General features: G+C 46.2%; 3 protein-coding genes across 5 annotated transcripts in view; 1 reads left to right on the forward strand and 2 right to left on the reverse strand.

Moving 5' to 3' along the window:
• The window catches only part of LOC309364346 (uncharacterized protein), a 13,668-nt gene extending 8,092 nt beyond the window's left edge, over positions 1-5,576 (reverse strand). The window contains exons 1-3 of one of the 2 annotated variants that reach the window (XM_081901392.1): positions 5,272-5,398; positions 2,222-4,024; positions 11-704 (exon numbers count right to left, since the gene is read on the reverse strand). In XM_081901392.1, the coding sequence (XP_081757518.1) occupies positions 11-704; positions 2,222-3,990 (2,463 nt within the window). In that variant the 5' untranslated portion in view covers positions 3,991-4,024; positions 5,272-5,398. Of the gene's footprint in view, positions 1-10; positions 705-2,221; positions 4,025-5,271 lie in introns of both variants that reach the window. The other variant, XM_081901393.1, reaches the window with a different exon arrangement.
• The window catches only part of LOC309364451 (zinc finger protein 174-like), a 122,820-nt gene that overhangs the window by 46,446 nt on the left and 49,787 nt on the right, over positions 1-26,587 (reverse strand). The window lies entirely within an intron of this gene.
• Positions 14,433-20,719, forward strand: LOC309364373 (uncharacterized protein). Of its 2 annotated transcripts, none has more exons than XM_081901489.1 (3): positions 14,433-15,389; positions 16,892-17,006; positions 18,559-20,719. In XM_081901489.1, the coding sequence occupies exons 1-3, from the start codon at positions 14,607-14,609 to the stop codon at positions 20,694-20,696; spliced, it is 3,036 nt and encodes a 1,011-aa protein (XP_081757615.1). In that variant the 5' UTR covers positions 14,433-14,606; the 3' UTR covers positions 20,697-20,719. The 2 variants fall into 2 exon arrangements, with proteins under 2 accessions (XP_081757615.1, XP_081757616.1); XM_081901490.1 differs by having other exon boundaries at positions 18,562-20,719.

Genomic DNA, 26,587 nt, shown 5'->3' on the forward strand with positions numbered 1-26,587 from the left:
TGCTCCCTACCTCTTGAGGCCTCAGCAGGAAGGCTTCTGCCAGGTCCACCGCCTGATCACAGGTCTCGGGGCGACCATCCCTCACCCAGGTCTGGATCTCCGGCGGCAGGACGGCCAGGAACTGCTCCAAGACCACCAGCTCCAAGATCTGCTCCTTGGTGTGCCTCTTCGGCTTCAGCCAGCCGTAGCACAGCTCCTGGAGCCGGTCGCAGGCCGTGCGAGGCCCCTCGGCCTCCCAGTAGCGGAAACCCCGGAAACGCTGGCGCTTGGCCTCCGTGTCGATGTTGCCTCCGCTCGGGACATCGCCCTTCCCGTTTGGGTCTCCTGGTTTCAGGGTCCTGGAGATCTTCCAGTCTCCGTCTCGGAAGGCCGGGACGTGCTTCGCCCTCCCCTTCCCGGCAGGCTCCCGGCGGACGTCCGGGATAACCGGAGGGGTCTCGTCCCCCGACGGCCGAGCGACATCCCAGGTGGAATGAGAGGGTTCGTCTCCCGGAGGGCAGCCCTGCCACTGAGTATCCCAGGAGTGGAGAGGCCTTTCCTCTGGCTCCACCTTGATCTCCTGGGGCTCCAGGTGAGGTGGGCTGTGGTGAGGAAGACCCTCTTCAAACACCTGCGTCTTGAAATCTTCCGACCCTTCGGCAAGCGCCTCTTTCATTGTCGTCCTTGGGCAGCTTAGCGGCCTTGCGTACCAAACTTGATGAGGCCTGGGTGAGAAAGGGCGAGACGGGATTCAAGGCTAAGTGTGACGGGATAAAACATAAAATAAAATTTATAGGGGGGTTATTGTTTTGATTTTGATTACAGCGGCACCTTGGTACTCAAACGCCTTGGGACCCAAACACAGCAAACCTGGAAGTAAGTGTTCCGGTTTGCAAACTTTTTTTGGAAGCTGAACGTGCTCCGTTTTGAGTGTTATGCTTCTGATCCGAGTGTTACGCTTCCATTTTGTCTGTTTTTGCTATGCTGTCATACTTTGGGTTGAAGCATTTTCGGGTTGCGCTCCGTGGCGACCCGGAAGTAACGGAGCATGTTACGTCCGGGTTTCGCCGCTCGCGCAGATGCTCAAAATGATGTCATGCGCAGGGGTCGCGTTCACTTCAGGATGCGAACGGGGCTCTGGAACAGATCCCGTTCGCGTCCAGAGGTACATTTTTTCGGTTTTGCAGTTTTTATTTTTGTGATTGTGTGGAACCCAGTTCAGCTACTGATTGAATGACTGTGTAACTGCAGTACATTGTCTATTGCTTTCATTTTATGGAGCAATGGTCTCATTAGATAGTAAAATTCATGTTAAATTGCTGTTTTAGGGGTTGTTTTTAAAAGATTAACCCATTTTGCATTACTTTCTATGGGAAAGCGCACCTTGGTTTTGGAACCAACTTCTGGAACAGATTGAGAACCAAAGGACCACTGTATATATTTTGTGGTTTTATACTTTGATTTTGTTCTGTGAACCACCCTGAGACCTCTGGGTATGGGGAGATATAGAAGTCTAATTAATAATAATAATAATTTTTAAAAAATATTCTTTTATAATTTTTAAGGCTGTGTGACACATGGCTTAGACAGGGCACAGTAAGCTGCATTATCCAGAGCCAGACCATTACCCCACCTAGCTCTGTGCTGCCTGCTCTGGCTGGCAGCAGCTCAGACAGGCGCTTCTTCATTACATTCATTATTCAATAAATTATCTTTCCACGGATATATAATTTTATGTTACTACTCCAAAAAAGCGGTGTTATGAGCCATCATTGCCAAAACAAGATGACACCTGATTGGATCTCTAAACACTCCTTTTTCTGGTTATTTGGCTACAACGTTTGATAGAATACAGATAACTGAACAAACTTTGTGGCATTACATTCTTCATTAAATTATATTTCCATTGGTATATAATTTTCTGCAGTGTTTTTTTCCCCTGAAAAAAAGTTTAGGGGTACTCTCATTTTGGCTGAAGAAAATTATAGTTCAAATTGGGAAAAATAAATACAGTAAACGGAGAAAAGTACAAAGATTCACAAAATGTTTAGGGGTATGCGTACCCCTGCGTCCCCCCCAGAAAAAAACACTGATTTAATGGTATTTTCTCCCCCCAAAAAGTGGTGTTATGAGTCATCAAACCTTGGAAATAGACTTTCCCCAAAAGGTTTCCACAATTTTGGCCACTAGTGTAAAAAGAGTACTGTAGATGATAAAAACGGAAATGTCATTTTTTCCTTACCTGCAAAGTTGATGATAGTCCCCTTCAATAATCACAAAAGGTGACTGCTCTTCAAGTGTCCTGTAGCCCTCTTCCAGAATCCCTCTAGCTGACTCCCGTCCTGCCATGCCTTCCCTTTTTACACCACTGACACCTGGTTCAGACTCAGCGGATCTTTTCCGTTGTTTTAAAATTTGTCTAAAGTGAGACATAGCGCTATCATTGAACGTGTTGGTAGCATGACTTACAGCAGCGGCATCAGGGTGATATTTTTCAACAAAGCTTTGCAGTTCAGCCCATTTCGCACACATTTCTTCGATCAGTGCAGTAGGAACGTTTTCTCTTTTCTTCTCCTCCTCCTCCTCAGACAATTCCACAGTTGCCGCCTGTTGCTGCTCCATCAGAATGTTCTGGAGTTCTTCGGTGGTGAGCTCCGTCTTGTGGTCCTCCACTAACTCCTCAACGTCCTCCCTGCTCACTTCCAAGCCCAGGGACTTTCCCAGAGACACAATATCCTCAACAACAGGAGCTTCTTCTCCAACATCCCCAAATCCACCTTCAGGAACAGCTGCCGGCCACAATTCCTTCCACGCCGACTTCAATGTTCTCTGAGACACATCGCCCCATGCATTGTCTATGAGATGTAAGCAATGTAGGATATTGAAACGGTTCTTCCAGAACTCTCTGAGGGTTAGCTCTGGGTCCGAGGTCACCTCAGAGCACATTTGGAACAGTGCTTTGGTGTAAAGCTTCTTAAAATTACACATGACCTGCTGGTCCATGGGCTGGATGAGGGGAGTCGCGTTGGGGGGCAAAAACTTGACACTGATAAAACCGAACTCTTCCATCAACTCGTCCGCCAATCCTGGAGGGTGGGCTGGAGCGTTATCCATAACAAGTAGGCACTTCAGTGGAAGATTTTGGTCCTGGAGGTATTTTTTCACGCTTGGTCCAAACACTTCGTGAACCCACTCAACGAAAAACTGCCTGGTCAGCCAAGCTCTGCTGTTGGCCCTCCACATCACAGGCAATTCGCTTTTGATGACATTGTTTTTCTTAAATACCCTGGGGTTCTCCGAAAGGTAGACCAGCAAAGGCTTCAACTTGAAATCTCCACTTGCGTTCGAACATAATAAAAGGGTCAGCCTGTCTTTCATGGGCTTGTGTCCTGGCAATGATTTCTCCTCCTCTGTTATGTAGGTCCTCTTGGGCATCTTCTTCCAAAAGAGGCCTGTCTCGTCACAGTTGAACACTTGTTGGGGAAGGAAACCCTCAGCCTCTACGTAATCTTGAAATTCCAAAACAAATTGGTCGGCGTCTTCTCTGTTGGCAATGGCAACTTCACCATGTCTCGACGCAATGTGTATCCCACTTCTCCTCTTAAAATTATCAAACCACCCTCTGCTTGCTTTGAAAATCTCACCCTCACTTGCTCCAGGGATGTTTCTGACGAGGTCGGCATGCAAACGTAAAGCTTTTTCACAAATCATGCTCTCAGAAATGCTGTCACCGGCCAGCTGTTTTTCAGTTATCCATATGAAAAGCAATTTCTCCACTTCCTCAATGGTCTGCGTTCTTTGTTTTGTAAGTGTTTTAACGCCTCTTGCAACGTTGGCTCCTTTAATGGCTTTTTTATTTTTTAAGATGGTACAAATTGTCGATTTGGCTATACCAAACTGCCTTGCCAGGTCACGTACGCGGGCACCACTTTCATGTTTGGAAATAATTTCCTTCTTCACCTCTATTGTTGTTCTGTTAATGGTTCTCTTGGCTTTGCAGCTGTTATCCATTTCTCACAGCAAAGGGCTGATTGGCAGAGGGATCCTGAGATGAGATGAGCAGAGATTTGATTGCACACAGTCACAAAAACAAATTGGTTGCAAGAGAGTCACCAAATAAGCCCAAATATCACCTCCGTGCTCAGGACTCAACAGCCGGCAGCTAGGCCTCAGGATCTTGCACTCAGCAGAAGCCGCGCGGCATGTTCGACTTCTGAGGCGTGTTCGAAAACCGAAGCATTTACTTCCGGGTTTACGGCGTTTGTAAACGGAGACGTTCGAAAACCGAGGTACCACTGTATACCGCTCAGTTGCGAAACAAACAAACAAACCAACCCTCACACCTTTGTCCTAAGGTCTCAGGGCGGATCACAACAATTTAAAACCCATTGAGGTGTAACAGTTAAGAGTGTTGGGACTAGGACCGGGGACACCTGGGTTCAAATCCCCACTCAGCCATGTGACCTTGGGCCAGTCCCCATCTCTTAGCCTAACCCACCTCACAGGTTGTTGAGAGGATGGAATGGGCAAGAGGAGAACCAGGCAAACCAAATTGAGTCCCTTTGAAAATAAAGGTGGCCATCAATGTAATACTAATTTAAAAACCCAACATTGAAAACAAAAGGAGCCAGTGGAAGTTCCACAAAAATTGGCCAAAATTGACCCTTTAGTCTTCAAAGGGCTCCACACAAGACTCACCGCTGTTGGGCGACAGTGCGCGTCTTACAGACCCTCCAAGCGTCCATATTTTCCGGGGACAGTCCTGGATTTGCAAAAGCTGCCCCCATTTCTGATTTGATCCCACTTTTCATTGGGACGCCCCTATTTTCAATGTTGGAGAGTGATGGAGTTTTGAGACCTCCCCCCCCCCCAGGAGCTCAGTAACTATATACAACCTTTAGAAGACATTTGAAGGCAGCCCAGCACGGGGAAGTTTAAAAATGTTTTTTTTTTAATGTATGTTGGAAGCCGCCCAGTGTGGCTGGGGAAACCCATAAATCATAAAATGGTGATGATGATGATGGAGGGATATTTCCATTGGAGAAATGTGGGGAGGGTATGAGTGTTGGGGGCTTGTTCCTGCGCCAGATTAACCCTGCATTCACCGCATCGTTTCAAGTTGGGTTCCCGGCCATCTCCGACCGCCCTTTCCGCCTCTGCTTTGCGCCTGAGCCGAGCTGGGGAGGCGAGGGCGCCCCATTGCACCGCCCCGACCCGGGGACCCCCCTTTCCAGCCTCGCGCCCCTTCCCAGCCCCGCCAGACCCCCCGGCCCTCCTTCCGGAGACCCTCACCTGGGATACCACCGGCGATCGGGCTTGGGGAAAAGCGCTGCTTCTCCGGCGGAGGCAGCCCCCTGCGTTGGGAAATTCAAAATCCAGTTTCTCGAGGAAGAGGTGGAGCCTCGCCGGCGGTGCGAGCAGAAAGGAAATGGCTCTCCAGCCGCCGCCCACCCTGGCCGGCTGGAAGCGCACCCAAAGAACCCTGGGAACTGTAGTTTGCAGAGGGTGCCGGGAACTGTAGCTCCGCCGGGGGGAGAACTACAGTTCCCGGGATTCCAGCTGCCCGGGGTGGGGAGAGCCATGCGCCTTGGAGGCCTGCGCTGCTGCGCGCAGCTGCGCTCTCTAGACTTAAGGCTTAACTCGTCTTGGGTGGAGAGGCGGAGGAAGATGTTGTGGGCAGGATCAGATCGATCGAGTTTGAAGGGATCCCACCAGGTCATCTAGTCCGACCCCCCCTGCAATGCAGGAATCTGTCGCCCAACGTGCGGCTCGAACGCGCAGCCCTGGGCATCAGAGCCAACTTCTTCTTCTTTTAATTAATTTATTTGGTTTTTCGAATTGAAGTTTTACAGTCACATATCCAACATGCAGCATAAAAACAAGATTCCTAGGAATCTCTTGGACTTCCCTCCTCCCCCTTGTGGATCCTACTGTTTATCATTTCCTCCTGCATCTTTCATGATAATCCAAATCTTTTAACCTCTCCAAAATTCACCATTAAACTACAAGCGATATTCCAACCCTACGAACGATTTTAACTGTTTACAATGGTCTTTTAAGGTAAGTTATAAATCCCCCCCGTTCCTTATTAAAATTTTTGGTCTAATCTTTTTTTATTAAGTTTTGCATTGTAAATTTACGTTCGAACAGTAAACATCAACATCATCTTTTAGGATTCCCTGAATCCTTCGACTCCCCTCCGTCCTTCCATGGTTACCACTATCAATCTTTTAAAAACTGCTTCTGTTATTTTCTCTATTTTTCTTAAGTAATCCATAATTTTTTGTACATTCCAAGTGTTACTCAAATCCTGCCAAAGTTTTTAGTTGTTTACAATGTTCTCTTAAATACATTTTTAAATTTTCCTCTCCTTAAAGTTCTTCTCTTCCTGGCTTCTGGTTTTCCCTGTCAATTTCACCATTTCAGCATCTGGTCTCCCCACCCCCACCCCGGCAATAATATATTTGAGGGCCCTGGACCCCCCAAAATATACCTTCCAACATTTTTCTGAGGAAAATAGGGACGTCATAGTCTATTATTATTATTATTGTTAACCCCCTGCCCATCTAAATGGATTGCCCCAGTCACCCTGGGCAGCTTCCAGCATGTATAAAAACATAATAAAACATCAAACATGAAAAAACTTCCCTATTATTTATACCCCGCCCATCTGGCTGGGTTTCCCCAGCCACTCTGGGCTGCTTCCAACAAAGTATTAAAAGACAGTACAGTGGTACCTCAGGTTAAGTACTTAATTTGTTCCCGAGGTCCGTTCTTAACCTGAAACTGTTCTTAACCTGTAGCATCACATTAGCTAATGGGGCCTCCTGCTGCTGTTGTGCTGCCGGAGCACGATTTCTGTTCTCATCCTGAAGCAAAGTTCTTAACCTGAAGCACTATTTCTGGGTTAGCGGGAGTCTGTAACCTGAAGCGTATGTAACCTGAAGAGTATGTAACCCGAGGTACCACTGTAATCTGTTAAACATTAAAAGCTTTTCTAAAGAGGGCTGCCTTCAGATGTCTTCTAAAAGTCTGGTAGTTGTTCTTCTCTTTGACATCTGCTGGAAGGGCGTTCCACAGGGTGGGCGCCACTACCAAGAAGGCCCTCTGCCTGGTTCCCTGTAACTTGGCTTCTCGCAGTGAGGGAACCGCCAGAAGGCCCTCAGAGCTGGATCTTCAAGGCTGGACAATGGGGATGGAGATGCTCCTTCAGGTCTACTGGGCTGAGGCCGTTTAGACCAGGGGTCTGCAACCCGTGGCTCCGGAGCCGCATGTGGCTCTTTTACACCATTGCCGCGGCTCCGGGGCGGATACTAGCGAGGGGAGGAGGCGCATTGTGCGCCCTGACACTCCCCACTGTGGCGGGCGCTGTACTGGCTGTGACATTGCATGGGGGCGGTGTGTGCGTTAGTCACGCACCGTCCCGACGTCACCTTCCCGCCCGCCCGCCCACCACATTGTAAGGGGCATTTATGCTGGTCACTGCATTGAAAGGGGGCATGTATGCTGGTCACTGCTTTGAAGGGGAGTGAAGAACACACACACACACAAAAGGTAACTTGTTAATTTAACGTTTATTTCTATGAGGAGGAGTAATTCTGAGGGGTCAAACAAAGAAATAATATTAAAAAATGACAAAAAAGTTATTTTTATAATGACGAGTTTTGCGGCTCCCAGTTTTTTTTTTCTTTGGAAACGGGTCCAAGTGGCTCTTTTTGTCTTAAAGGTTGCAGACCCCTGGTTTAGGGCTTTAAAGGTCAGCACCAAGACTTTGAATTGTGCTCAGAAACATACTGGGAGCCAATGTAGGTCTTTCAGGACCGGTGTTATGTGGTTTCGGCGGCCGCTCCCAGTCACCATTCTAGCTGCCGCATTCTGGATTAATTGTACTTTCCAGGTCACCTTCAGAGGTAGCCCCACGTAGAGTGCATTGCAGTAGTCCAAGCAGGAGATAACTAGAGCATGCACCACTCTGGCAAGACAGTCTGTGGGCAGATAGGGTCTCAGCCTGCGTACCAGATGGAGCTGGTAAACAGTTGTCGTGGACACAGAACTGACCTGTGCCTCCATGGACAGCTGTGAGTCCAAAAGGACTCCCAGGCTGCGCACCTGGTCCTTCAGGGGCACAGTTACCCCATTCAGGACCAGGGAGTCCTCCACACCCGCCTGCCTCCTGTCCCCCCAAAACAGTACTTCTTTCTTGTCAGGATTCAACCTCACTATGTTAGCTGCCATCCCTGAAGGTGCAACGTTTCTTATGGAAGCACCCAGCGTTTTTTGCGTCAGTAGTCCAAGCAGGAGATAACTAGAGCATGCACCACTCTGGCGAGACAGTCCGCGGGCAGAATAGGGACGTCCGAAGGAAAAGCGGAACTTCATCTTCCGTGGAGTACAAAAACCATGCTCCTTCCCCACCCCCATATTTTACAGCATCCTGTGAATTTCTCTTCTCTTCTGGTGAAACTGTAGTTTTACAGCATTCGACTACTCCTGCATATGGAGGCTCTACATAACCAACATTTCTTAAGGTCATAGGGGAGAGCACTGCTGTGCTTGCAAGCTTCTCTTTTTAAAAAAATAATATTTATTAAAGTTTCAAAAAAGTTACAAAAATGAGAAGAAGAAAAAAAAGAGAGAAACAAAAAATACAAAATACAGAAAAATAAAAAATTAAAAACAAATCAGTCTTTCCATGTCTTGTCTTTCATTTGCTTGTTTCCCTGACCTCCTCACACCTCCCTTTTTTGTATTCTAGTTCAATAGTTGTTTCAGCAAGTCCTTACCATTTTTGCTTTTATCTTAATATTTTATCTTAATATATTGTAACTTTACATTTTCACCTGTTAACAGTCCATTTTTACATACCCCTTTGTAACATTATTGCTAAAACCACATAACTTCATTCCAGCATCCTTCTAACATTCCTTAATTTTACAGTGTTTCTGTAGATAGTCGTTAAATTTCTTCCAATCTTCTTCTACCGACGCTTCTCCCTGGTCTCGGATTCTGCCAGTCATTTCCGCCAGTTCCATGTAGTCCATCAACTTCATCTGCCATTCTTCCCGGGTGGGTAAATCTTGTGTCTTCCAATACTTTGCGATGAGTATTCTTGCTGCTGTTGTTGCATACATAAAGAAAGTTCTATCCTTCTTTGGCACCAATTGGCCGACCATGCCCAGGAGAAAGGCCTCTGGTTTCTTCAGGAAGGTATATTTAAATACCTTTTTCATTTCATTATAGATCATCTCCCAGAAAGCCTTAATCCTTGGGCACGTCCACCAAAGATGAAAGAATGTACATTCATTTTCTTTACATTTCCAGCACTTATTATCGGGCAAATATTTTTGCAAGCTTGACTGGTGTCATGTACCACCTGTATATCATTTTCATAATATTCTCTCTTAAGGCATTACATGCCGTAAATTTCATACCTGTGGTCCATAACTGTTCCCAGTCAGCCAACATAATGTTATGTCCCACATATTGTGCCCATTTTATCATAGCAGATTTCACCGTTTCATCCTGAGTATTCCATTTCAACAGCAAGTTATACATTCTTGATAATATCTTAGTTTTGGGATCTAACAGTTCTGTTTCCAATTTTGATTTTTCCACCTGGAATGCGCTTGCAAGCTTCTCACATACACCTGGTTGGGCTCTTTGAGAACTACATGAGTCAATGGCCTGAATCAGCAGCCGGGCTTTTTTTGATGTTCTGGGTTTTTGTTTTTTTATTGTTATTGAAATATTTTGACATAAAATACAATCAGAAGCAAACTAGCCTACAAAACAAGAATTTGAAAAAGAACCAAAAGATATAAAAGCAAGAAGAAGAAAAAGGGGGAAGAAAAAGAAGGAGGGAAATCCCCTACAAGGCCCTTCACCATATTTATATGCTATACAGTGGTACCTTGGGTTAAGTACTTAATTTGTTCTGGAGGTCCGTTCTTAACCTGAAACTGTTCTTAACCTGAAGCACCACTTTAGCTAACGGGGCTTCCTGCTGCTGCCGTGCCGCCAGAGCACGATTTCTGTTCTCATCCTGAAGCAAACTTCTTGACCTGAAGCACTATTTCTGGGTTAGTGGAGTCTGTTACCTGAAGCATATGTAACCCGAGGTACCACTGTACTGTATTTCATTAAATAAGTTGGAGTTCTTGTTATTAAATATACCAGGAAAAAAGCACACCAAGAACTCAGTCCAATATAAGTTTAAATAGTGGGAGTAGTCCCTACTTGCAAATCAATAGTCAATTGTAACAAAAACTAATCCATTCAAAAATATGTATTCTGACAAGGATTACAAACTCAAATAGAGATTATAAACTCTAACAGAGATTACAAACTCAAACTCATAAAGATATGTATAACACAATAATTCATTACCCTATTAAATATAAGAGTTTATTAGTAGAGATATGTTCATGTTAGTCCATAGTCAGATTCAACGTCGAGGTCTTGGTTTCAATCACTGAGCAGATTTCAATTATGGACCAGAAACCAGGACAGGGCCCTGTTTTGATGTATTCACCTTCATCAGCTAATTTTTAAAGGGTCATGTAAGTTTGAAGACTTTTGGATAAATATATCCTGTTATTTTCTACGATTCTCAGGGATAAGAACTGAAAATAATCAATATTAATAATAATTACATGTGTAGAATCAAATTAAAAACTCTAAGGCAGCATATAATCATACTGTACTTCCTGCCATTTATCCACATACAGAGATGTTCATGCGGGGTAGGGGTGGGGGGAGATAACAACCTGTAAAGAGCTACCATATTTTTTGTGATTGCATTTTTTTAAATGCTGTTTTCAGTGTTGTTGTCGTTTAGTCGTGTCCGACTCTTCGTGACCCCCTGGACCAGAGCACGCCAGGCACTCCTGTCTTCCACTGTCTCCCGCAGTTTGGTCAAACTCATGCTGGTAGCTTCGAGAACACTGTCCAGCCATCTCCTCCTCTGTCGTCCCCTTCTCCTTGTGCCCTCCATCTTTCCCAACATCAGGGTCTTTTCCAGGGAGTCTTCTCTTCTCATGAGGTGGCCAAAGTATTGGAGCCTCAGCTTCACGATCTGTCCTTCCAGTGAGCACTCAGGGCTCATTTCCTTCAGAATGGAGAGGTTTGATCTTCTTGCAGTCCATGGGACTCTCAAGAGTCTCCTCCAGCACCATAATTCAAAAGCATCAATTCTTCGGCGATCAGCCTTCTTTATGGTCCAGCTCAGTGTAATAAATTGAAATAACAATAGCAACAGAAATCAATATTGGAACTCCCTGCCTACTGACATCAGGCTTAACTGTAGTACCTTTATTTCTACAAGCCTATCCAGATATGAAGGATGTCAACATGTATTTGAATCTTTTTTTAAACTTTTCACTGTTTTTAATTATTTCTGAACCTTTTAAATAGCTGTTTTTTTCTGATTTTTTTTAAAAAAACAAATAATTTGTATTCTTTCTGTAAAACCACTTGGAGGGTGTCTTTTAAACTGTAGTTAAGCAGCACACAGATTTCGGTGACCTGAAATAAATGGTGGTGGGGTGTGGGATACATCAATAACAAGGGAGGCCACTGTAACAAAATGTTGCAGTGCTCCTGTTGAGGGATGGGAGCCATTCCGTCCCCATCACCCCATCTCTCTTTCTTTCTTTCTCACACACCCTTAGCATCTTTGGGATGTGGAGCCTGCTTTTTTGATCGTTGTCTGGAAAAAGGGAAATTATTAATTGTCAGAGCAGCTGGGCAAGGGTTAAAGGCAGCGAGCCGCGGCTCCTAGAGAGGCGTGGGAACTGGGGTGGGCTGCTGGGGGTGGGGAAGGAAAGGAGGAACTTCCTTTTCCTCTTCTTCTTCTTCTTTTTTTTTGCACCCAGAGGCAGCACTTTGAGGGTGAGGAGGGGTGAGAGCAAAGCTGGGGGGCATTTGGGTTGCAGGGGTTGAGGTGGTTCTAAGGAAGGCAGGGGGAGAAGAGGCAGGCAGGCAGGCTAGTGTTGCCTGCACGGGCTGGCAGCAGCTCTCCAAGGTTTCAGGCAAGGGGGCATCCATTCCCAGGCTGGCCTGGAGATGCCATTGGGGACTGACATTCTGCATGCCAGGCAGATGCTCTGCCACTGAGCCACACTGGTTGGGCAGAAAAAGGGATCTGGGCAGAACTGGGACGCCCTTGGCCGCAGCTTAGGCGTGGTGGTTTGTTCTCTCAGCTGGTGAAATTCCCCCCTTTAAGAGGAAGCCTCTATCCTCCTGCTTGCTTGCCTTTAAAAAAAAATTAACTCAAACAATGCCTGAGCATGTTCCTGGTTCCCACCTCTAGCATGTATAACTCTATGGTGAGATTCATAGAACCGTACATTTGGAAGGTGTAGATGTCCCCATACAGGGATTGAATCTGCAACCTTGACATTATCGGCACCATGCTCTAACCAACTGATCCCGCGTTAGATTTGAGCATCTGATTTGAACATCTGGGGTCAGGTGCGAGCAAGAGCATGCCTTGCCTTTTGCTGTGTGGTGAGAGTCTGTTTTTTTAAAAAATGTCTGAAGTTTTATTTTATTTTTAATACAGTGGTACCTTGGGTTAAGTACTTAATTCGTCCCGGAGGTCCATTCTTAACCTGAAACTGTTCTTAACCTGAAGCACCACTTTAGCTAATGGGGCCTCCTGCTGCCACTGTGCCGCCGGAGCACGATTTCTGTTCTCATCCTGAAGCAAAGTTCTTAACCCGAGGTACTATTTCTGGGTTAGCGGAGTCTGTAAGCTGAAGCGTCTGTAACCTGAAGCGTATGTAACCCGAGCTACCACTGTATTCTGTTGGAAGCCGCCCAGAGTGGCTGGGGAAACCCAGCCAGATGAATGGGGAATACATAAAAAAATAATAACTATTAATAATATTATTATTGTATGTTCCCATTGTGCCAGAGGATCTAAGCAAAGGTTTCCATGTTCAGAGGTAGTGTACCTCCGAATCCCAATTGCTGGGGGCAGGGCACTGCTGCCTTCTGGGTCCTGCATGTGGGCTTTCAAGATTGGTCCCTGTTGGGCAAGGTGTGATGGATATTTGGCCTGATCTTCTGTTGATAATAACAATAATAATAATAATTTTTTATTTATACCCAGCCTTTCCCGGTTCAGAAAACCAGGCTCAGGGCGGCTAACAACAAATTTAAAACACTTAATTGTAGAAGCGGCATAAAATACAGTATAAAAACATGAATAACAAGAAACTTCAAAGTTCGGGGGAAAGCCATCCAATAAGCATTAGATAGTCACCAGGGCTAGCTGGCTGAATTAGTCCTACTTGGACCAGCGGGGAGGCCAGGGGAGAATTAGCTGTTGGGTCTCAGAGCGGGTGATCTTCATAAAAGGGGAGGGGGAGGGAAGAGAAGGGAAATAAAAGATCAGGCTGAATTCAAATTAAAGGCCGGGCGGAATAGCTCTGTCTTACAGGCCCGGTGGAAGGAGGTTAAATCCTGAAGGGCCCTGGTCTCATGGGACAGAGCATTCCAGCAGGTCGGAGCCGTCACTGAGAAGGCCCTGGCCCTGGTGGAGGATAATCTGACTTCCTTAGGGCCCGGGACCTCTAAACTATGGTTATTCATGGACTTTAAGGTCCTCTGCGGGGCAGGACCAGGAGAGGCAGTGCCGTAAATACGAGGGCCCTAAGGCTAGAATAGCATTAGTCGTTTTTGCTGCTGCATTACACCGTTGGCTCATGTCCAGCATGTGGTCTTTCTGCTTTCTACTTCCTTCATAGCATAATTCTTCCATGCATAATTCTATACATTTCTGTAATGTTGCCTCTTACACCTCCTTTTTCTATACAGTTGTACCTTGGTTGTCAAACGCCTTGCTACTTGAAAATTTTGGCTCCTGGGTGCCGCAAAACTGGAAGTGAGTGTCCCGGTTTGAGAACATTCATTGGAAGCCGAACGTGTGACGCGGTTTCTGTGGCTTCCAATTGCATGCAGGAAGCTTCTGCAGCCAATCAGAAGCCACGCCTTGGTTGTTGAACGTTTTTGGAAGTCGAACGGACTTCCGGAATGGATCCTGTTCAAAAACCAAGATACAACAGTACTGAAAAGCCTCAAGTGCAGTAACCTTTCCTTTCTGAATGTGTACATTCAAATGTAAGATAAAATATATGCAAAGGGACTTGACAGGAAGTCAAAGTTGAAGAAAAGATTTTGGAAGATAAAAAGGGAAAAAATATTTACTTTCATTATTATCATTTTGTGTGCGGGTGTGGGTATCTGCACATATGTGTGTTGTTGTATGCAATGCTTGGGAGGAAATAAGACGGTAAATAACAAATAACAACCTAAATATCGATGTATGTAATTTTTATTTCTTAATTATATTTAGTGGTAGTATGGCTGTATTGTATTTTGTAACCTAAAATCATTCAATAAAAATTATTTTTTTTAAAAAAACCTTTCCTTTCCGTTCTTCAGAAAAAACGAATCTTCCAGTGTGGGGAGAGAGTCCTACATGCGGCTGTGTAGCTGAGGGGTTTTGAAACGTCGCTACCTCCGTCTGGTCCTCTTCTCAAAATTGCCCAAGGCTTGATGGTTGGCATGTAGGCTGAGAGTGATGCAACAGCGGAACTGGTTGAACCAAGCCCAAAGACAAAATGGCCGCTGAGCAAAGGACGGTGTCCTGTTTGGCTCCCCACCCGTATGAGACTGTGGCGGAGAAGGAAGTGAAAATGGAAGAGCTGGACCCGGCGGGGTCCACCCCACCAGAGGGGCCAAAACGTTTCAGAAAGAGCCCCCAAGGTGGAACCATTGGGGAATGCCTCAGCCGGGCCATTGCGAAGCGAGCCGATTGTGAATTGGACGATGGGTTGTTGTCCCATTGCTGGGAGGCCCAGTGGCAGGAGTTCCTGAAGACCGTACAGTCTCCATTTTCTGGGTGGACCAGCTCTCCGCAGCTGCCCGTTCCACTGGCGCTCTCGGAAACGTCGGCCGGGGTTTGCCAGCGCCCCGTGCAAGAAGCAGTGAGCGGGCTTCCTTCAGGCATCAGAGAGGGGTCCCCCAGGACCGACCCCTTGGATACACAGCCCAGAGAGAAAGCGGGTTGCAGGGCTGTGAAGGGGGAGACCCCGCACGAGGGAGAGACTGCCGGGGCCGAAACGCGGCGCCAACGTTTCCGCTGGTTCTGCTACCAGGAGGTCGAGGGGCCCCGGGAAGTCTGGGCCCGGCTGCGGGAGCTCTGCTGTGAGTGGCTGAGGCCCGAGCTCAACTCGAAGGAGCGGATCGTGGATTTGGTGATCCTGGAGCAGTTCCTGGCCATCTTGCCGGAGGAGATCCAGAGCTGGGTGGGCGAGGGTGGGCCAGAGACCTGTGCCCAGGCAGTGGCCCTGGCCGAAGACTTCCTGCTGAGGCAGCAGGAGGCAGAGAGGTGGAAACAGGAGGTGAGGATAGTTCCCACCATCCCACACTCTGAAGGGGTCTCGATTGGGGGTGGCAGCGAGTGCTTTGGTCCTGTCAGGTAGGGGAAAAAAGCCCCAGTAGATCAGCAGATGCTACAGAAAAGAGCGTACAGACTTGGATGATGACTACTTCATTGTTGTTTATTTCATTTGCACCTCAAAGGAGCTCAAGGTGGCAGGCATGGGTCTCTCCCCTCCCTGTATTCTCCTCACAAAACCCTGTGAGGTACGGTAGGCTGAGAAGCTGCGACTGACAGGTCCAAGGTCACCCAGAAAGTTTCACAGCCGAGTGGGGATTTGAACCCGGGTCTCCTGGGGTCTAGTCCAACTCTCTCACTGCTGTAGCACATGGTTTAGTTGAGATGTTCCTGCCAGAAGGTGATAATGATGGTTGTAATAACAACAACAACAACAACAATAATAATATTTAAGATTGTTACTCGTGGAATCCATAATAACTGGCCATAATAAAGCAATAGGCAAGTATTGATATAAAAATTAATGATAATACAATTGTAGTAATTAAAGATAATAACTAACTTATTATTTCATTATTGTGTCATGTTAATAGTACAATTGTGAAGAACAATAATGATGCTAAATAAATTTTGAATTTGTTATTTAGTAATAAATATACATTAATAATAAAAATCAGACACTAGTAGTACAGTGTAATTGTTTGATTTGTTGTTTTAAAAATAGATTAATGACATGTGAAGTTATTACGGAAGTGGGACCTGCAATGAAGTGTGAATTGCTTCTGTTCACGGTGCCAAACTGCCATGCTATCTGTCTTGGATGCTTTCGTTGAGATTCCTGCAATGTAGGTGGTTGTACTAGATGACCTCAGGGCCACTTCCAAGCTTTTATGATTCTATGCCCCCCTTTTCCAGGATACTCCATTTCATTATTTGCTTCTCCTCCTGCACTCTCCAGTTTCCAAGTAGAATAATAATAATAATAATAATAATAATAATAATAATAATAATAATAACCCCACCCATCTTGTCTGGGTTTCCACAGCCACTCTGGGTGGCTTACAGCATATCTAAAAACATAATAAAGGTAAAGGGTAAAGGGACCCCTGACCATTAGGTCCAGTCGCGGACGGCTCTGGGGTTGCGGCGCTCATCTCGCTTTACTGGCCTAGGGAGCCGGCGTACAGCTTCCGGGTCGTGTGGCCAGCATGACTAAGCCGCTTCTGGTGAACCAGAGCAGCGCACGGAAACGCCGTTTACCTTCCCACCAGAGCAGTACCTATTTATCTACTTGCGCTTTGACGTGCTTTCGAACTGCTAGGTTGGAAAAACATCAAATTCCCAGTTCCCTGCCTCCTCAGCCTGTTTATAAATATATATTACTTAGTTATTTAAACCAATAAATATGAGTTAATTCTTTAAAAAGGAAAAGTACCCTTTGTGAGCTGACCACTCGAGTCACACTGCGACGCTTCGCCTCCAAACCTCTGGCTTATTGCCTTTCAGGTGCTGGGAGAATTTGAGGAGGTAGCGATGAGTTTCTCTCGAGAAGAGGACGCTGGAGAGAGGCCCCACCCCAGGGACATCAAGCAAGAAGGCCAGGAGGGGGCCACGTTGCTGGGTAAGCATCTTTCACTGTAGCAGTGGTTTTCCTGCCCCCCTCCCCATATTACCTTGCTATTGTTTGCCGCCCTGGACTTCTTTGGGAGGATTTTTTTTCAAAATTTCAGAAACAATTTTCCTGCATTGCAGGGGGTTGGATTAGATGACCCTTGGGTCCTTTTGTAGGAATCGGATGGGATTACCATGAGGAATTTTAAAATATACATCAAGCCATCGTGTCCACGATGAACGCATTGTGTTGACTGGGTTTGATATATTGATGATGATTTCTGATTAAATCCTGTAAGATTCTACATTCATGCCCTTTTGCCTCTACAGCCCATTTCTCTTTCTTCACAAGTCACGTACACACTTCAACAGACAGGCAGGCGTCCTGGGTCATCTAAAGACTATGGCCAGTTTCTTTGATGTAGCTTTTCTAATAGGTAATCTTGGGATATTAATCTTAGGGCCAGGAAACAGGTTTCACATTAAGGTGATAATGGTCATTGTCCTCCTGGCCATCCTTCTTATCATGTGTACTGGGGTTGCGGTATTCGCTCCTTTGTAGTTTTTATTCATTTACTCCAGAGTATGTATGCCCAAGGGACGCGGGTGGTGCTGTGGGTAAAAGCCTCAGCGCCTAGGGCTTGCCGATCGAAAGGTCGGCGGTTCGAATCCCCGCGGCGGGGTGCGCTCCCGCTGCTCGGTCCCAGCGCCTGCCAACCTAGCAGTTCGAAAGCACCCTCGGGTGCAAGTAGATAAATAGGGACCGCTTTCTAGCGGGAAGGTAAACGGTGTTTCCGTGTGCAGCTCTGGCTCACCAGATGCAGCTTGTCATGCTGGCCACGTGACCCGGAAGTGTCTTCGGACAGCGCTGGCCCCTGGCCTCTTGAGTGAGATGGGCGCACAACCCCAGAGTCTGGCAAGACTGGCCCGCACGGGCAGGGGTACCTTTACCTTTTTATGTATACCCAACTAGTGTTTATAGTTCAACTTTGTCCCCACCTGAGGTTTGTTTGAATGCTCAGAGGAAATCTGATTGGTTCTTACGAACACTCCGTAAAAAGTTCTTTTGCTATTAAAATGGCCTGGTGAGGGGTGTGGTGAATGCACTTTCTCCGAGAGCCTTGCAGATCAAAGCCTCGTGTCTTGTTTTAATCAGGGTCCATTCCTTCCTTTGGCCTCAGAACGCAACACCTTTCTAGTCTTACAATTCTGTGATTCGATGATGGTGATACAGTAAGATTTTCCAAGAAAATGCTGCCCCTAACAGAACTGAGAAAAGTCTAGAGATGCAAAAATGAGGGGAAGCTGGGAATTCCCCCTCCCCAGTTGTTTCTCAGTCCTTCACATCTTCTTGTCTCCTTGGCTGAATGACTCCTAGGTCTCCACAACAAGAAATGTGAGGTTTTCTGTTATTTGTTTCTCCAGCAACTGGTGTTCAGAGATAGACTACTTTTGAACATGAAGGTTCCATTTAGGCTTTCTAAGAAAAGCCCTGATGGATCAGGCCAGCATATTGTCTTTTCCAGGTTCCATTTCTAACAAGCTTCTGTTTTTTATTCCAGCAGGCGATGGCTGGGAGAGCGAGGAAGAAAGGCTCTCATTTGAGGTGCCGTTGGAAAGAATAAGGCCTCGAGACCCAGAAGAGGCCTTTGGAGATCAAGACGGGATGAGGCAGGAAGAGAGAATACGAACAGACAAGAGTCAGAGTGATAAATCCATCCTTTGCCGGAGTGCTGAATCTGGTGAAACGGTAGCACAACGAAGAATTTCCACAGGAAAGCGACAGTATGTGTGCAATATTTGTGGGAAAGCTTTTACTCAGAAATCAAACCTCAACAGGCATCAGAGAATCCATACAGGAGGGAAAAAGTATCAGTGCTTTAAGTGTGGGAAAACCTTTAATTGGGAGACTAGCTTTACTAGACACCAGAGATTCCATACGGGTGAAAAGCCTTACCCGTGCTTAGAATGCGGGAAGAGCTTCAGTCGGAGTGCCAACCTTATCATCCATCAGAGAATTCACACAGGAGAGAAACCGCACCAGTGCGTAGACTGTGGTCAGAGCTTTAGTCATATCTCCAACCTCATCAGGCACCACAGAGTTCATACTGGAGAGAAGCCTTATAAATGTCTGGAGTGCGGGAAGCGTTTCACTCAAAAATCAAACCTTATCAAACATCAGAGCGTGCACTCAGACGACAAACCACACAGGTACTCTTCTTACGGGACGAGATTCAGTCAGAGGCCAAACCACAACAGACTCGAGAGGATTCCGTTTGGGGAAAACGCATGCAAATGCTTCAAGTGTGGGAAGGTCTTTTCCCGGAGAGGGAACCTCCTCAGGCATCAGAGCATCCACACAAAAGATAAGCCGCATAAGTGTTCAGAATGTGGGAAACGTTTCAACCAGAGGACAAACCTTAACGCTCACCAGAGAATTCACACTGGAGAGAAGCCTTACAAATGTCTGGACTGTGAAAAATGCTTTTGGTGGAGAGCACACCTCCTCATACACAAGAGACTGCACACAGGGGAGAAACCGCACAAGTGTGGTGATTGTGGGCAGAGCTTTAGCCAGAGATCCAACCTTGTGAGACATCACCGAATCCACACTGGAGAGAAGCCCTACCGATGCTCAGACTGTGGGAAGAGCTTTGGTCAGAAATCGAACCTGATCAAACATCAAAAGATTCACACTGAAGACAATGCTCTCAATCCGAAACCAAACCATATTCGGCATGAAAGAATTATCACAGGAGAAAACCTGTATAAGTGTTTCAGATGTGGGAAAACATTTTCCCGGAGAGGGAACCTTCTTCGACATCAGAGCATCCACAGCAGAGAGAAACCACACAAATGCGCTGACTGTGGGAAGAGGTTCAGTCAGAGAACGAACCTCATCAGCCACCAGAGGATTCACACAGGTGAGAAGCCTTTCAAATGTTCGGATTGTGGGAAGAGTTTTCGTCAGAGCTCGCACCTTATCAAACATCAGAAAGTCCATACAGAAGAGGAGGCATCATACAGAAGTTCAGGTTGCCCAAAAAGTGTAGATCCAGGGTTGAACCCTGGCAGACATGAGAGAATTGAGGTGGGAGAAACCCCGTATGAATGCCTTAAGTGTGGGAAAATATTTAATTGGCAATCAAACTTTATCAGGCATCAGAAAATCCATGCTGGTAAGGAGCCTCACAAATGCTCTGACTGCGGGGGGAAATTCAACCGAAGGAAAAACCTCATTGCCCACCAGAGAATCCACATGAGAGACAAGCCCTACAAATGTCCAGATTGTGAAGAGAGCTTCACGTGGGAAGCTCACCTTATCATCCATCAAAGGATCCACACGGGAGAGAAACCCCATCAATGCACAGAGTGCGGGCAGAGCTTCAGCCAGAGGTCCAACCTTATCCGGCATCAGAGAATCCACACGGGTGAGAAGCCCTACAAATGTACAGACTGTGGCCAGAGTTTCAGTCAGAGAACGCACCTGGTTGTACATCAGAGAACGCACACGGGAGAGAAACCGCACAAATGCCTGGACTGTGGGCAAGGCTTCAGTCAAAGGGCGCACCTTACAGTACACCGGAGAATCCACACAGGGGAAAAGCCCCACAGATGTGTGGACTGTGGGCAAGGCTTCTGTCAAAGATCTAATCTTATCAGGCATCAGAAGACCCATGCCTGCGAGAAGAACAAATAAGGGATGCTTCCATTGAAGACAGTGCTGAGACTTAAGGCTGTACTATGAAGCCGCAGCTTTCTGTTGGCTAAAAGATTGGCTACTTCTCGAAGACACTGACGTGTTAGATCTGGAAGGTTATAACAATGCCTTTGGTTGGCATGCATATTTGTGGTATGACAAAGCTAAGATAAACAAGGCCTTTAAGAACCATATTGTCAGAAAAGCAGTGTTTAATGTCTGGACAAAATACAAAGACTTATTGGAAAATAAAACTCCAAGGTGGCTTTCACCCTTGGAAGCTAAGGCTTGGAAAAGACCCAATATGGAAGCCTACTGGCCAAAATATTGGGAACTGTTAGAAAAAGATGGGGATAATTGGAAATTGCAGAGTATGGAGAAAATGAAGGATAAAGTGCGAGACTGGTTACATTACGCTCAGATTAAGGAAATTTTTAAAAGTGACAAAAAGCTAGGATTCCAGGTGGAGAAATCGAAGTTGGAAACAGAACTGTTAGAACCTAAGATTAAGGTACTTTCAAGAATGTATAATTTGCTGCTGAAATGGAATACGCAAGACGAAATGGTTAAGTCGGCTATGATAAAATGGGCACAGGACATTGGGCATAACATTATGTTTGAGGACTGGGAAAGGTTGTGGACCACTGGGTTGAATTTCACTGCATGTAATGCTTTGAAAGAAAATGTAATGAAAATGATATACAGATGGTACATGACCCCAGTTAAACTTGCCAAAATATACCATTCGTCTGATAATAAATGTTGGAAATGTAAAGAAAATGAAGGAACATTCTTCCACCTCTGGTGGACTTGCCCCAAAGTGAAGGCCTTCTGGGAAATGATATATAATGAGCTGAAAAAGGTATTTAAGTATACCTTTACTAAGAAACCAGAGGCCTTTCTTCTGGGCATTGTCGACCAGAAGGTGTTAAAGAAAGATAGAACATTTTTCATGTACGCAACAACAGCAGCAAGGATACTACTCGCTAAGAACTGGAAAACTCAAGATCTACCCACACTGGAAGAATGGCAGATGCAACTGATGGACTATATGCAACTGGCGGAGATGACTGGCAGAATCCGAGACCTGGGAGAAGAAAGGATTGAAGAAGATTGGAAGAAATTCAAGATTTACCTGCAGAAATATTGTGATTTAGTGGAATGTTAAGAAGGATGCTTGGTTATAAATAATTGGCCATCACCAAAATAGATTAAGAATTGATGATAAGAGAGATTAAGAGAAACAATTTGTAGGAGAATTATTTTATTGTATTTAAGCAAGTGGTTATAGATTTGGAAATAAGATGATAATTTGCTTGACAAAAATTTATTAAAGATGTAAATGGGAGCGGGAGACGTGAGGAAGTTCAAGGATATCATGAAATTTTGTTAAAACAAAGCAATAATGTTTATTACTATTTGTATTCTTTTTTCTAAAAATTCTAATAAATATTTATAAAAAAAAAAATGAAGACAGTGCTGAGGACAGGGCCAAAACCATTATATAGCACAGGCTGAGAGAGTGACACTTTTACAAAAACTCCAGTCTTGCTAGGCATCTTGGCAGGAACAGAGACTAGGAGGCACTACCTGTACCCAGAAAGTTAGATGGGGACACGAGACCTCTCCTCCAGCTCCCCTTCCTTCTTCTAAGCCTTGCAAAATAGCGACAGCAGCCAGTGACTCGTGATGGAACAGCTAGACTTGAAAAGCATCTGGAACCCATTCCGACTTGGGGAAAACACCCGAGGCAAAGACTGGGGAACCCATGGTCCTCCCAGATTCTGCCGGACTCCAACTCCCATCAGCCCCAGCCAGCATGACCAAAGTTATTGGGGAATGATGGGAGTTGTAGTATTGATGGCATCTGAAGGGCCAAAGGTTCCTTATTCCTGGCCTAGGCAAGGTGGGGGATTCTCTGAGTTGGATTCTTCATTCTGTTCTACCCGCCGCCTCCGTCTGTCTTCTCATCTTTCAGTTCAGCATTCTGGTTCTATTAAACCCCTTGTGAAGCCGCAGATCTCAGTCTCCTGTTCTCTTTTTTGCTTCCTCTTCCTGGAATTCTAGGGGCGCGGGTGGCGCTGTGGGTTAAACCACAGAGCCTAGGGATTGCCGATCAGAAGGTCGGCGGTTCGAATCCCCGCGACGGGGTGAGCTCCCGTTGCTCGGTCCCAGCTCCTGCCAACCTAGCAGTTCGAAAGCACCTCAAAGTGCAAGTAGATAAATACAGTGGTACCTCAGGTTAATTACTTAATTTGTTCTGGAGGTCCGTACTTAACCTGAAACTGTTCTTAACCTGAAGCACCACTTTAGCTAATGGGGCTTCCTGCTGCTGCTGCGCCGCCGGAGCACGATTTCTGTTCTCATCCTTAAGCAAAGTACTTAACCCGAGGTACTATTTCTGGGTTGTTGGAGTCTGTAACCTGAAGCGTATGTAACCTGAGGTACCACTGTAGGTACCGCTCCGGCGGGAAGGTAAACGGCGTTTCCATGCGCTGCTCTGGTTTGCCACAAGCGGCTTAGTCATGCTGGCCACATGACCCGGAAGCTGTACGTCGGCTCCCTCGGCCAATAAACCGAGATGACCGCCGCAACCCCAGAGCCGTCCGCGACTGGACCTAATGGTCAGGGGTCCCTTTACCTGGAATTCTGTGTCTCCTCCCAATCCAGCCTTCTCAGATACCCAGTGCTAGCTTTCCCAGACAGGACTCGTCTTTGCCGCCTGTCCGCTCCTCCCCAACATGCCCTTCTTTCTCTTAGAAGGTAAGGCTGTGGGCAGGAGATCCACTTCTTTTTTGCACCATTGTACAGCACCTGGCACATAGAGGCCCCTTTACAAGACAGCAGCCCTAAGAATAAATGCATCGTGCTTAGAAGGCTGGAGATTGTTCAGTTACTCAAGCGAGGACTGTGCAGGTGAGCTCACTGCTAAAAGTGACAATGGTTTAGGGATGTTATTGATATACTTTATTGTCACTTGTACAACTTGCATACAGTGAGATTACACGAGCACCCCCCACTCAGCTCTCGGAGGTGGACCTCGGTGTCCGGGATGAACGATTGTTTATCCTCTACTGATCAGGACACATTTGGATATAGCTGCCAAATTTTGCACAAAATTCCTGAAAGGACAGAGCAGGGTGTTGTGTATGGATACCATTGGACACCATTTTGAATCAAGATGGCGGGCTGAACCTTTCAAAAATGAAGATGCTCCTTCAGGTATACTGGGCTGAGGCCGTTTAGGGCTTTATAGATGAGCACCAACACTTTGAATTGTGCTCGGAAATGTACTGGGAGCCAATGAAGATCCTTTAGGACCGGTGTTATATGGTCCCAGTGGTCGCTCCCAGTCACCAATCTGGCTGCCACATTCTGGATTAGTTGTATGTTTCTGGGTGACCTTCAAAGGTAGCCCCACATAGAGCGCATTGCAGTAGTCCAAGGGGGAGATAACCAGAGCATGCACCACTCTGGCAAGACAGTCTGCAGGTAGGTCTCAGTTTCAAACCAGACAACAAATACGTGACTTTCAGTAATAATAATAATTTATCATTTATACCCCGCCCATCTGGCTGGGTTTCCCCAGCCACTCTGGGCGGCTTCCAACAAAAGATTAAAATACAGTGGTACCTCTGGTTACGTACTTAATTCGTTCTGGAGGTCTGTTCTTAACCTGAAATTGTTCTTTACCTGAAGCACCACTTTAGCTAATGGGGCCTCCCGCTGCTGCTGCACCACCGCCGCACGATTTCTGTTCTTACCCTGAAGCAAAGTTCTTAATCCGAGGTACTATTTCTGGATTAGCGGAGTCTGTAACCTGAAGCGTATGTAACCTGAAGTGTATGTAACCCGAGGTACCACTGTACAATAGTCCATCAAACATTAAAAGCTTCCCTAAACATGGCTGCCTTCAGATGTCTTCTAAGTCTGGTAGTTGTTGTTCTCTGGTGGGAGGGCGTTCCATAGGGCAGGCGCCACTACCAAGAAGGCCCTCTGCCTGGTTCCCTGTAACTTGACTTCTTGCAGCGAGGGAACCGCCAGTGTCCGGGCAGAACGATGGGGGTGGAGACGCTCCTTCAGGTATAGTGGACCGAGGCCATTTAGGGCTTGAAAGGTCAGCACCAACACTTTGAATTGTGCTCGGAAACGTACTGGGAGCCAATGTAGGTCTTTCAAGACCAGTGTTATGTGGTCTTGGCAGCCGCTCCCAGTCACTAATTTAGCTGCCGCATTCTGGATTAGCACAACTCTGGTGAGACAGTCTGTGGGCAGGTAGGGTCTCAGCCTGCGTACCAGATAGAGTTGGCAAACAGCTGCCCTGGGCACACAACTGACCTGTGACTCCATGGACAGCTGTGAGTCCAAAACAACTCCCGATCTGCACACCTGGTCCTTCTGGGGCACAGTTATCCCATTCAGGACCAGGGAGTGCCCCACACTATATATGACACTATAACCAACTTCAATCCTGCTCTTGGGGGGTTAGGTCTAGATAGGATTTCACCACCACCCTGATCACCCGGGAATAAATCCTGCTGCTCTGGCAGGTGGCCATGGCATTTGGGCCATGGAATTGCAGGTCAAATCCAACCCACTGGTGGGTCAAATCCCCCCCCCCTGTGTCGCTGTAGGGAGACTTGGGAGCCCTGAGAGATCACTAGGGAAAAAAACACTCAGGTGGAGAAAGGGGGAGGTAGAGTGGGCTTAATTTTATTAAAATACATCGTGCTTCTAGCTACAAATAACCCCAAACTATTTACAACCAAAGTAAAAATGCAGTAATAAAAATCACATAAACATTAATATTCTAGGAGACAGTGTCTGCTCCACCCAGCCAAAGGGCCTATTGCCACCGAAGATCTAAAGCATCGTACAGCTTTAAACAGTTGTGGCTGCCCCCAAAGAATCCTGGGAAATGTAGTTTGTTAAGAGTGCCGAGAATCGTTAAGAGACCCCATTCCCCTCACAGAGTTACAATAGCCAGAGCTGTTTTAACAATCAATCCCTCTTCCCAGGTTTTAACACCTACCCTGGGTGTTAAAATTATTGGCAAAGACGGCGTGTTTAATCAGAGAAAAATCGTCGACAATAGTTACGAAAGATTGGAAACTTGTTACAGACACTTTACGTGGAAAAGAAAATGAACTTATGAAATCTAGGTTGGAGCATTGAAGGAAATATTGATTTATAGAAAGTGGAATTCAAGGGTGTTGTGCTTGGAGTGGATGTTTTGAATAATTTTTTGTATATAGTTGACAGACGAAGAATAGGAAGGTCTCCTTTTTCTCTCCCCCCCTTTTTTGTTTGTGCTTTTATTTAGTTTTTAAAAAATATTTTGATAAAAGATATGTGATAGTAACCTTTGTATATTTTCTTTCAAACTTTAAATAACATTTATTGGGGAAATAAATCCCTCTTCCTGTGGAACTCTGGGAACTGTAGCACTGAGGGAAACAACTTTCAGCACCCTTAACAAACTACAATTCCCAGGATTCTTTGGGGGAACCATGGCTGTTTCAAGTGGTGCGGTACGGCTTTACGTGTGTCGTGCAGATGGGGCCTACGTTGAACACTAAAAAACAAGACAAACATATCACTAGTGCTGCCCAGGAAAACAAAGACGTCTTGCTGAAACAGACACTGTTGTTGGGCCTCCCTAGGGAAAGCATTCCAGAAGGGGCCAATACAGAAAAGGCCCCGTTCTCTTGCTCCCACCCTCTGGGGCCTGGTGAGCAAAGAAGAAACTTCAGATGACAAACTGACCGTCCTGGCAGGTCTGCAGACCTACCCACAAGTGGAGAACATTGGAAAGTGAGGGGGAAATGGATCATTATTGCAAGAAAATGATTGGAACGGAAAAGAGCTAGGCAACAGGGAGACCTTTGTGG

Source organism: Podarcis melisellensis (genome assembly GCF_964234715.1).
Source record: "Podarcis melisellensis genome assembly, chromosome: 2".
NCBI lineage: Eukaryota > Metazoa > Chordata > Lepidosauria > Squamata > Lacertidae > Podarcis > Podarcis melisellensis.